At 34.6% G+C, this 12,277-nt stretch overlaps 1 protein-coding gene across 1 annotated transcript in view; it reads right to left on the minus strand.

Annotated features, from left to right (window-relative positions):
• The window catches only part of LOC118739767 (cubilin homolog), a gene marked incomplete at its 3' end in the record, with an annotated part of 488,997 nt that overhangs the window by 277,412 nt on the left and 199,308 nt on the right, over positions 1-12,277 (minus strand). Inside the window, 2 exon segments of the mRNA XM_036471274.1 lie at positions 3,578-3,743; positions 3,820-4,143. Coding sequence (XP_036327167.1) covers positions 3,578-3,743; positions 3,820-4,143 — 490 coding nt within the window.

Below are 12,277 nucleotides of genomic sequence, written 5' to 3' on the forward strand. Positions count from 1 at the left end.
ATTCCAATATTCGAAACCGCCTCCTTAATTCAGATCGGCAAATAATTTCAAACTTTGAGCGGCTATAGCTTTTAAAACGGAGCTAACTTTTCAACTACGTTCTTAAGGTTTCGTTAGCGTAGTCCATTACCATCGATTTCTGTTGATCGCTTCCACGTTAGATTTCATTACCCTAAAATTGTTGCACAGTATATTCAGTAAATTAGATAAAGTTGTGTTGAAATATGTTGACAAAATTTGTTGCTGAGATATGACATACTTTTAGAATTTTTTTGACAAACGCCGAAATTGGAGTTTATATTCGTACGCCTTTGAGAAACGTGTGCGATATTTAAGCGCGTTGGTGGGATGACCAACACTCTCAGCGATTTAATATAATAAATTTTTTTTTTTAAGAAGAGCTCACGCTTTTTCTATTGAAAATAAATATCAGTTTTTAGAAAAGAGTATTTTACATTTAACCTAAAGCTCATTCATCGCAATTAACTGTAATTATAAAAAGGTTTTATATCCAGGCGGACGGACAGACATTATGAGCATTTGGTTAATACATATACACTTGTTGACACGTGCACTCGGGTATAAAAACATTGAAATAAATGATTTTATTGTATTTTCTGTTAATTCAATTAGTAACCCTGTAGTCAAATGTACTAGTTGTAAACTACCTCATAACTAGTATGAACCGCATGTCCAAATAGTCAGCCAACTATGTATCTTTTTTCCATGGAATCAACTGGTATTTTTAACATGGGGATGTCCTACGAGATGATAATTGTCAGATTTCGGTCAGAAATATTCCAGATTCATACTAGTTCAAAATAGACGGAAAAATACTAGTCCAATTATGGACCAAAACCACTACTTTGGGAGGCAAAAAATAAAATGAATTCACGAATATACAATAAAACACTTTTGATTAAGTACATTTTAATACAGAGGTGGGCAGCTTCGACAGAGAATTTTTGTAGTGTGCAAGAAATTGATGTCACTGCCCTGCAGGGCAAATTCTACCAGTTTGCGTTTCAGCCCAACTAGTTCACGTTCTATCCTTTTTCAATGTTAGCGACTGGTATTTTTAACATTGCGATGTCCTACGAGATGTCAATTGTCAGGCTATGCATCAGCATCTACTAGTAGAAATACTAGTAGCATCCTACCAGTTGATGAGATAGTCTGCCAATTCATCCCCTATGAAAAGCATTAGTATGCCTTTTTGCTCGCGGCGCTCCAACAGTCGCAATGGCCGACAGAGCAAAGCACTCGCGTGGTATGCCTGAGGTACCAGATTCAAGCCTTGGTGCAGGGAATTTTATTTTTTTTTATAATATTTCTTTTATTTATATTTTTTATTTAGGGTTATTTTTGGTATTCTTAGATTTAATAAAAAAAAATATTTTTTTTAAATATATTTTTTTATGGCACAAGTATTTCTTCCCATATATTTGTTTCTTTTTTTTTGTAATGCAACTAGATTTTTAAGTTTGTTATTTATATTTAAATTGAAATAAGTATTCCTACTTACATTGATCTAACTTTAGAAATCTTAACCACCTCCAAGCGGCCTCGAACCTGCGATCCCAGAACCAGAACCAGAAGTCTTCACGCGACGCCACAGCCGACATTTGTAAGAAAAGCAATTAACTGCGTTTTATTTTAGGCTTTGGGAATTTGAAGGCAGATGTCGCTGAACGCTTAAGTTCTTCGAAAATGACGAACTGGTAGGCACATACTACTTTATGAACTAGTATTTTTTCTAACTTGTTTGGGTTTTCACTGCAGGGTGTGTGCGTGCGAACAAGTCGAGCGGTTGAATGAAGCTTTCGCTGCCTTCTAAAGCAGAGCGTGTATGTACATATACGCGAATATGCCCGCCGGGCAGGCGCCGCCCAGGTCTGCTTTAATATATTACATATTTTTATTTAGCAGCATTCGATTTGCCAATAATTGGTGTTAAATTTTTTGAGTATTAATTAAAAGCAAAAATAATTACATAAATATTTTGAACTTTCAAACATAAATTTAAATGCATTTTTCATTAAGTGTTATTAAAAGTAAAAGGTTTCGGGTTCAATAGATATTATATCGAGCCCTCACGTAATAAGGTAAGCGACATTTTTCTCAACATTTTTTTTTTTGCTGCAGAAATGTACCTAGATGCTCTAGAAATATTTCTGCATCAAATAGAAAATTTTGAAAAAAATGTCGCTTACGTTATTTTGGCGGTTAGGGCTCGATATTTTTATCTTTTTTAATAATATTGAATATGCAAAAGAAAACATTTTAGTTAAAAATAAAATGAATACTTTAGTTAATTTTTGAGTGAACTAAAATAAAAATTAAAGTTTTCATTAAAATAAATTAAATTCATTAACTTTGCATATTTCAGGCTTTTCTTTTTAAAATTTTGTAAAAGTAATAATTAATGTTTAAGATTTGGATAAGAAAAAAATAAATTAATAATTCAAGCAGTTATCAAATATTCTTAATTTTTGTCTATAGTTTGGCTTGTTGATTGATAATAGAAATTAGTCACATAATTATATTAATCGTGTCATTGAAAGAAGTCAAAAATAATTGAAAATGATCAAAAATATCAAAATAATAATGTAATTAAAGTTAAATGAGTTAATTAAAATTTTTTTTAAAGTAATTAATTATCAATCATTAAAAAGGAAGTAATATCGGGATTTCATCATTAAACGGTTTTCCAACAAAATATGATTTAATTAATAATCATTATTTAGAAGGTCTGGTATAATTGAATACGTACTCGCTTTAATGGTTTATAATATACCCAAATAAAAATTATAATATTTTGTGTACTTTATTGTATTATATTACATTTACATTGAGCCCTAATACGTCATTTTGGCGAGCAATCCGAAATGGAGGCCAAATCACGCATTTCTCCATACGAATTCGCATTTAAACAAAATCACGAAGCAAATGCCTTTCAATTGCCGTACAATTTTATTGAACTCAGAAACAAAAGTTCCACAAAAGCTTTTGTTTGTCTTTGACATTTGGAATTTTTCAAATTCAAAACAAACACAAAGAATTGAATAAATCTTTGAAATTTGTGTATAAAAATTGTTAATTTATACTTTACACATTTTTAGTTTAAACAACGACTAATTGCCTTTTTGTGTCCAAAATGGGTTAAATTTATAATAAATGTAGTGTTTGTTTACATTCATTTTGTTTTTGTCTTCCCTTTTCAATTGATGAGAAGTCAAAGCAAATGCGGATCAAGCGGTGTAAACACCTTCAAATGACTGATTTCAAAGCTCGCATTTGGGGCCAAAGAAAATGTAATATTAAACTGTCGAAGTCAAATTGTCAATTGTTTTGTACTTGGTACAAGTCTGGTCATTTTCGAACTAGTTCGGTTTCAGTCAGGAAATTCTAGTTGTAAACTAGTATTTTTCCCGACTAGTTTGGGGTTTCACTGCAGGAAGTTTGCCCCTATTGTGGACATTAAATAAAAGACGAATTTTGATGGATCGAAAACTCATAGTGTAATGATTTTTCCAAAAATAAATCTCGCAACTACAAATATGAGTACTGTACTTACCTCTTGTATATTTCAACTCGAATTTCATAGGTAAGTTAATTGATGGCAAAACATATTCGTAACGTATTAGTATGACGTTGCCTCTAGATGTTATAGGCTCGAGTTCCTTTTGATTGCCACAAAGACGCTTTAAGAGGTTGCTATCATCGGAAGCTCCGTCAAAAACCTTTCAGGAAATTGCAACGATAGTTACTGACTAATATTTTGTGGGAAAAACAATATTAACTAATTGTACTACTAACTTCGACTTTTTGTAAGAAACAACTTTCAGACCTTAGCAGATGAAAGTCTGTGAATTCCAACTTAATTTTAGTGTCGATTGGTTGACGTATTAAATACGAGCATACACGTCCATTGATGTAGCCTGCAATGGTCCCTGATGGTTCCGTGAAGACGCCGCCACAGTTGGGTGCACTCGGCACAACTTCATAATGCAATTGAAAAGAGCTGTCTATTCCGAAAGAATCTGTATGAAGTTGTAAGTGGATGGTGTTTGACGAAGAGTGTATTGGCTCGATGAGTGAAGGTTCACACACGGATCTTAATAAGAGATCGGAATCATAGACCTGCAACCGGAACCAACGTTACATATGATGATTTTATAAATACGAGTAAAATAGTTCCTGGTTATACATGCATGCGCCGTCTAAGATGCACAGCTCTTGGTGCTTATAACTGCATATATCTTTGACTCATAAAATAAAAAAATCCCTTAGCTGGACCAAAGACTATATGATAATTTAACTGAAATTAGTTATATATTTATTTTAGTAAAAAATAAGGATCTATCCTTCAAATTTAATTAAATAAAAAATAAGAAATCCGTTTTACTCAAAGAAAACGAATAACAAAAAAACATGTAAGGGAATAAAAATTAGTCCTGATATTAGTCCAGTCAAATTAGATTAAAAAATCGGCCCTATTATGGTCGACCTACGGCCTTTGATAATTTCAGCTCTATATTAATTTTTGTAAACTTATGCGGCCCTATTATGGTTGCCGACTTCGACGTTGATGTAATTTTTTCAACAAAAAATAGCCCTCATTAGTCCAACTTCAGCTACGCTAGCCACAGTATTTCTGCGAGGAACACCTTTCCCGTAAAATACTGTGGTCAGTGTAACTGGAGTTGGACTTACGATGGCTATCTTTTGATGAAAAAATTACATCGACGTCGAAGTCGGAAACCACAATAGGGCCGCATAAGTTTACAAAAATTAATATAGAGCTGAAATTATCAAAGGCCGTAGGAAACAATTGCAAATAAAACTTTAAAAGTTCCCATTGATCGGGCATATGTTAGATAAATTATTTAAGGTCAAAGGTCAACATTATTAGGTTTTTGCATTTTTCTCTTAAATTGCAAGTTGTATTGAAAAAATAGATAAGCAAGAGTTCCTAAAAGAGGTGCTATATGATCGACAAATTTTGTATGTACATGCATCTATTTTTTCGATAAAAATTACCATTTACGAGAAGACCGCAAACTTTTTTAACCCTAGAACACACACCCAGAAAATACCACGTAAACACACACCCGGGATACGTTTGTACCCGGGACCTTATTTTTCGGTTTTTTTAATGCTTATTCAACCGATTTCTATGATTTTTTTTTTGAAATGTATATTTTAATATATAACAAGTATTTTGTCTTTTGTTTCATTCGAATATTCCTACTGGTTCCAGCGATATGGGCAAATAAAGTCAGGACATGCAACAGTGGATTTTTGTTTTTGTTGTTGTCCTGATAAATGCAAAACAAAATAATATAATTTATAATAATATACTTGTAGAGTAACAACGAATACACATTTTGGTTTTTATTTCATTGAAATATTCTACCTGGTTCAAAAGATATGTGCAAAAAGGTCGCGCAAGGTATGGGTACGTAGGTAGCAAATACACTGGTATAACTGGTTTTTGTATTTTATATGCAGCTGCAAGGGTTGTTTTCACACGAGGTGTTGTTATAAATGCTGCCTGTTGATATTTTCATTATTGTTTTGGTGCTCAAAAGTGTAAGAAGTGAAAATATAAGTGAAAATAAATATAACTGAAACTATAAATAACTGGATACGAAATGACTTCAAGAAGAAACGAATATTTATCAAGTGCAGCATATAGAAGGTAAAAAATGTAAAATAAGCAACAATGTAAACATATACTAATTTTTTTATTATGCAGGCTAACTGAGGAACAGCGAGAATCATATATACAATCTTTATTTGATGAAATTTGTGACGATGACGCTCCCTATGACTTTGACTCAGAAGATGAAGAAGAAATTCAAATCAATGACATTGAAATTGCTGATGACGATGCTGAAGTTTCGCAAAGTGCCGCAGAAGTATTACCTGATTATGCGGACTATGAGGATGATGAAGAAGACGATGAAGAAGAAGAAGTAGAAGAAAATAATGAATTACCTGCTAGTGCCGAAAAATTTGTTGCACGTGATGGTACTGAGTGGATGAAAGAACCAAATGTAAGTCGTCAGGTACTCAGACAAAATATTATAAGAGAACGTTCTGGACCAGCTAGATGCACTGAAATGTTGTCAATAGAGCAAACATTCAAATGTTTCATGAACGTTGAAATGGCTGATATAATTATGCGCCACACAAATAAGTTAGCAAAAGAAACTTACAATGCTTACAACAATGCGCATCCAAACACAACTCCTAAGTCATGGACGCCTGTGTCAATAACAGAGCTGTATGCATTTTTTGGCATACTTATTATGACTGGTGCGAACCATAGCAATGGAGAACCTGTTCGAGATTTATGGAGCGTCAAAAACTATCCTTTATATCGCGCCACAATGGGAGTCAACCGTTTCTGTTCGATATTGCGGTTCCTAAGATTTGACGATAAAAACACTCGTGCAACACGCTTACTAACTGATAAAGCAGCACCGATCAGTGAGTTGTGGACGATGATGAACAATAATTGCACATTACAAGCCCAGCTCATGCTTGATGATTGATGAACAATTATTTCCTTACCGTGGACGCACACGGTTTACGCAGTACATACCGTCAAAACCTGCTAAATATGGTATCAAGGTTTGGTGGATTTGCGATGCCACAAATGCATATCCACTGCATGGACAAATATATACTGGCCAAGCAGAAACTGGTAGGGAAACGAACCAAGGCGAACGAGTGGTGAAGGATTTGTCTGCCAAATACCAAGGAAGTGGCCGAAACATTACAATGGACAATTTGTTTACGACCTTGCCAGTTGCAGAACTGCTTCTCACCTGGAAACTCACGATCCGTGGAACTTTGCGCAAAAACAAATCATATATTCCTCAAGAAATGAAGCAGAACAAAAACAGGACAATTGGTTCAATGACATTTGGCTTCAAAAATAATGTGACAATGTGCTCTTATGTTCCCAAAAAAAATAAAGCAGTAATTTTGCTTTCGAACATGCATAATGATGCTGAAATAGCTGACAGTGGGAAACCTGAAATAATTGAATATTATAATCGTACCAAATGTGGTGTTGATCGAATGGACCAAATGTTTGCGGAATATCCAACACAAAGACAAACAAAACGATGGCCACTAGCGATGTTCTTCAACATGTTGGACATTACAGCTCTTGCAGCCTACATTGTCTACGATTTGAATAACCCTATGTTGCCTTGGAGAACAAACAACAAGCGTAAGCAGATCCTGCGCAGCTTGGCTGAGGCATTGTGTATGCCCATTATTGAAGCCAGAGCCATAAATCGTCAAGTGACGCGAAATCTTTCGACTAAAATTGCTATTGAAGCATATTTCAACCGACCGGTGGAATCAATGGTGTCAACAGCAGCATCAACATCTGCCGCAGCGCGCACGCCAAAACCTGTGTCCGGATCTTGCTATTTATGTTACGCACAAGAGGAAAAACGCCGTAGAAAAACCAGAAAGCTGTGCGACAAATGTAAGAAGCCAATGTGTCTTGAACATTCGGTCACATCAACAAATTGCTCTATTTGCCATGATTTTCCTTAGATATAAGATGCATTTTTATAATTTTTATAATAAAAGTCAATAATATAATGTGTGAAATGAATATTTTTAATTTTTCAAATAAAAAAATAATATGAAAAATGTTTTTTTTTATTATTATGAGGATTTTTACTATTGGGGTACAAACGTATCCCGGGTGTGTGTTTACGTATATAATGTGTTTGGAAGGCTGTAGCTCCTGAACCAATGGTCCGATCTGAATCAAATGAATTTGAACTCAAAACTAAATAATCTTCCTAGATCCGAAGTTAGCGGTATAGAGGTATAGCGGTTCAAAAGTTACAACACTTCAAAGTTGAAAGTGGATACATTTGTACCCGGGTGTGTGTTCTAGGGTTAAGCACACGGGGAATCATAGGGGGCATATAGCACTTCACATGTAATGATTAGGGAAGACAAAAATATGCAAATGCATATGGGTGTTTCCATCGGAAGAACCACCACGACAAAAAAAAAATTTATATCTAACGTATTTACGGGCCGATTTGTCTGCTTTTTAAAATATATACTGGCTATATAAGTAGAATCATGTTTGCGTAAAATGGTATTCCTAGGTGGCGCCAAGGTTGAGATATTTCGAAAAACCGTATTTATGGTCCGATTTGGTTCGACCGTATGTAGTTGAAACATAATAAGTCATAGATTTCCAACAAATTCACCCTGAGTTGACGCTGAAGTCAAAATATAATGTATATTCTACAAAAAAACCTTTTTTTATTTGCGTTAAAAATTCATTTAAAAGCAATATTAACAAAAATATTTTGGCGGTTAGGGCTCGATATGTATGGGCAAAAACTTTTTATGCGATAATCGAAAAAATTTTCGTTATATATGTAGGTACATCTTTGGGGCATATATCAAGCATATTTTTAACATTTTGGAGTCATTTTAATGATCATATAATTAAGTTTTTTGTGCATATTTTTGTCTTCCCTAGTAATGATGATCCTAAGACCTGTGCCAATTTTGATCTCAATGCGAATATGTGTAAAATGAAATTTCTATTTTTACCGGGCAACAAGTACACACACACACTAGAATGTGTATGTGGTGCGATAAATTCAGTTTGTATGGGAGATGCCACGCCCCCTTTTTCAATAACTCCCATTTTTTCCATGAGTTTGGCGTTGATATTATATATCTCTGTACTAAGTTGCAGCACTCTACGATGAATATTTACTTCCAGATATATGTTGTGTGACAACTTCAGTTTGTATGGGAGGTGCCACGCCCCCTTGATATATCGAAATTGCTTTTCATCTTCAATCATCCTTGGATAGTCTGGAGTCGATGTCCAAAATTTCAAAAATATCGGTACAGCTGTTCTCGAGTTTTTCGAACAGAAAAAACAAAAAAAAAAACGACTTTCAAAATGTATATGTGTACAGATAACAAACGACAGACATTTTTTAATTAAATGTATCCTATAGAAAAATGTTTATGAATGATTGTTTAAATAATTTCAGGCATTTGAAATTAACCCTCTCAGACGCGATGCCCCTTATAAGGGACTGCAATATTTGCATAGTTTAGCTTCACTTTATTAAACCCCTGTTTAAAAATATTGACACCGGGCACCATTTTCAAATCAAAAGGTTTATTAGATTTAGATAAGTGTCCACTGAAGTAATTTTCTGGCTAAATCGGCAGTGTGCAGGTGGATTTCGTGAGGGACTGTTAATAATAAAAAATTTGTGCTAATAAAGTGTTCCATAAAAGTAGATTTCGTGATTTTTCTGAAAAAGTTTGTAAGTATTCCTGGTACACAAAAAGTGAACTGAAACCGCCAGCTGCGTCTCCGTGAGCAAAAAGGCGCTGTCCCTTAAACGGGACAAGATTACTCAACGGAGACTTTTTTCACTTTGTAAACGTCGCTATAAGATTTTTGCGCGTCTGGTTTCGTTTTTTCAGAAATGGCTTCACGACGTCAACTTAATGAAGAGGAAATTATGGAAGCTTTGGAAAGAGATTCCGAATTAGAAGAAGATTATGAAAATGATGTAGAGAATGCGGTTGAGTGTGTGGTTGAAAAGATACGCCCTGCAGAGTCGATAGTTATAGCCCGTAATGACACAGGAGTCGAAAACGCGTAAGAATTTGAGGACGATATTGAAGATATCGAAGATTTTGAAGAATTGGAGCTGCCGGAAATTTCTGAGGAAGCGATTGCTGGTGTGGTGGTGGTGCTTCCGAATGGCTTAATTCTAGCGATATTTTGCGAGAAAATGCAATTTCTCTTTGTTGAAGCCAAAAGCCTTCAATAGTTGGGAACCACTGGTAAGTGTTCTGCACCGCTGTTCGCTGCAAAGCTACACCGCTGCGGGAGAATTACCGGTGGGCTTCTCTCGAAGTTCAAGATTATTTAATGCGATGTTCGGTTTGAACTGCGGTTCTTTTTGATGACAGCAGCCAGACCGACAGCAGCATTGAGTCAGCGATCACTAGTTAAGGTAATATCAACAATACATATCTTGTAAACATCCATTCCTTTTATACTACTTTGCTTATGTACATCGTATTTGAATAAGGCATATAACTTCGTATATGCGCTTGCTGTAAACCATTTTACATATATACCTGTTCTAATACAAGTGTTTATATTTCTTTTTTTCCTTGTGTTACATTGTCGTGAGTTCGCACCTGCGTTCGTTGGTTTTGCTTCTCAGCAAAACATTTTGGTCCTCCTGAGCCGTCGAACTCCCACGATGCATAACAGCGGAAGTACATACATCAATACCTAACTCTAACCCGAATTTCAGCAGAGAAGGAAGAAAAAACCCAGCAAATCATTTTAAAAACAAAAGCCCGATCGAGGAGTAAAAGTCCGAGGAAACCACGAACAAGTCAACTCAGCTATATTAAACGAAATACATACAGACATATAGGTGCGTGTGAAAAAATTCATAAATTGTTGAGCTCTGCAAAAAAGAATAAAAAGCGATAGAGGTAGAAATAAAAGATAAAGCGAAAGTGTTTTTTCTTCAATAAATTTTCGGAAAAAATAAAGTTTTACAGGAAAAGTGCAAATATATAAGCAAAATACATAAAACAAAAAGTGCGAAAATACATAAACAAGCATATATTTACTTATGTACATATGGATAGTCGAAGCAGTGAAAGAAAATAAAAACCAAAAGAAAAATAATACATTCAGTCGTGTCTCTATATAGCGAACGCCCGCTATAGTGAACACCTCGATATAGTGAACACCGAAATATTTACACAGAGTATTCTAAATAGTGAACAATCGAAAGCCTCTAAATAGTGAACAAAATTTTAAAAGCAACGGCAAGCATAAATTGACAAAAAAATACCAAATTTAACCGAAAATGGAAGCGGTTATTCCCTAAAATTTATCACTTTATGTTTTTTACTAGAAAAGCTGCTACTATTTGATGCTAATGTTTATTTGGTTCTTGTCGAGTTCCAACTGCTTGTGAGTGAATGTGCGCTGTTTTACGTGTTTTATTTTTATTTTTTGTGTGCTAATAAAATTAGCATTTAAATAATTTTTAAGTGTTATCATGTCTGCGAGGAAATTCTTTTCGTTGAAGCAAAAAGAATGAAATTGTTGAAAAAATCGGAAATTTATCATGTAACTGCAGACATCTTCATATAATGGTTTCACCATTGCTTCGTCCCTCACGTTCATGAGTAAGACATTTAAAATTCCTAACAGTTTTACCGAGTATTTTTTCGTTTTTAATTGATATTAGGTTCAAAATTATTTGCTACAAAAGGGTTTACCAACCAAAGCTATCCTATTGCTTGATAACGCCCCTAGCCATCCGCCAGAAGATGAACTTAAAACTGCTGATGGCTCAATATTCGTGGTTTATATGCCCCCAAATTTAACGCCTTTTATTCAGCCTATGGATCAAAATGTGACTCGCTTAACTAAGCTATACTACAAAAAACATCTGCTGTTATTAGCTGTAGGAAAAGATGACATCACACAATTTTTAAAAACTTTAACTTTTAAAGATGCTGTATCATTTTTAATGCTTGCTTGGAATCAGCTGAAGGCAAGTGTAACAGCGAAATGTTGGAAGCCTTTATTAGAATGTTTCAATGACACAGAGCCAAATGAAAGCGAGGATACAGACGATGATGTTCCTCTGAGCTTACTTCGCCAAAAAATACTGCAGGAAAAATATAAAGAAATCGATGATATACAGGGTCTGCTGCAAGTTGTAATACCGAAAGTAATTTTATTGACCCTATTGACATTTACCTGCCCATTTCGTTTTTATGTACTTTAATTATTTTAGGAAACCTACACTGAAAATGCTATCTAAAATTGGATTACAATCGAAGACGACGAACCAATTGATTTAGAGAAAGATTCCGAGGATACTGCAGAAGCTGGTGATGATGACCAAGGCGAAGGACAGATCGGAAATCCTATAAAAGCCACTGAAGCTATTAAAAACTGACTACGCTGGCATAATAGTATTGAGAACTCTACGTGAAAAAGCGATCCAAAAGTCAATTTCCTCATGCATAAAGCAAACATCTATTCCCGAATTCTTTCAATAAACATTCCACATTATATCCATTTATATTTTCCTAAGTATACATTTATTCCAAAGATCTTTTGTACTTACATACACTACACTACACTACTTTCAAACACTACAGAAAGGACACCGTATGCCTTCTTCGTAAAATATTT

This window comes from Rhagoletis pomonella, unplaced genomic scaffold, assembly GCF_013731165.1.
Source record: "Rhagoletis pomonella isolate Grant_MI unplaced genomic scaffold, Rhpom_1.0 Rhpom_scaffold_00005, whole genome shotgun sequence".
Taxonomy (NCBI): domain Eukaryota; kingdom Metazoa; phylum Arthropoda; class Insecta; order Diptera; family Tephritidae; genus Rhagoletis; species Rhagoletis pomonella.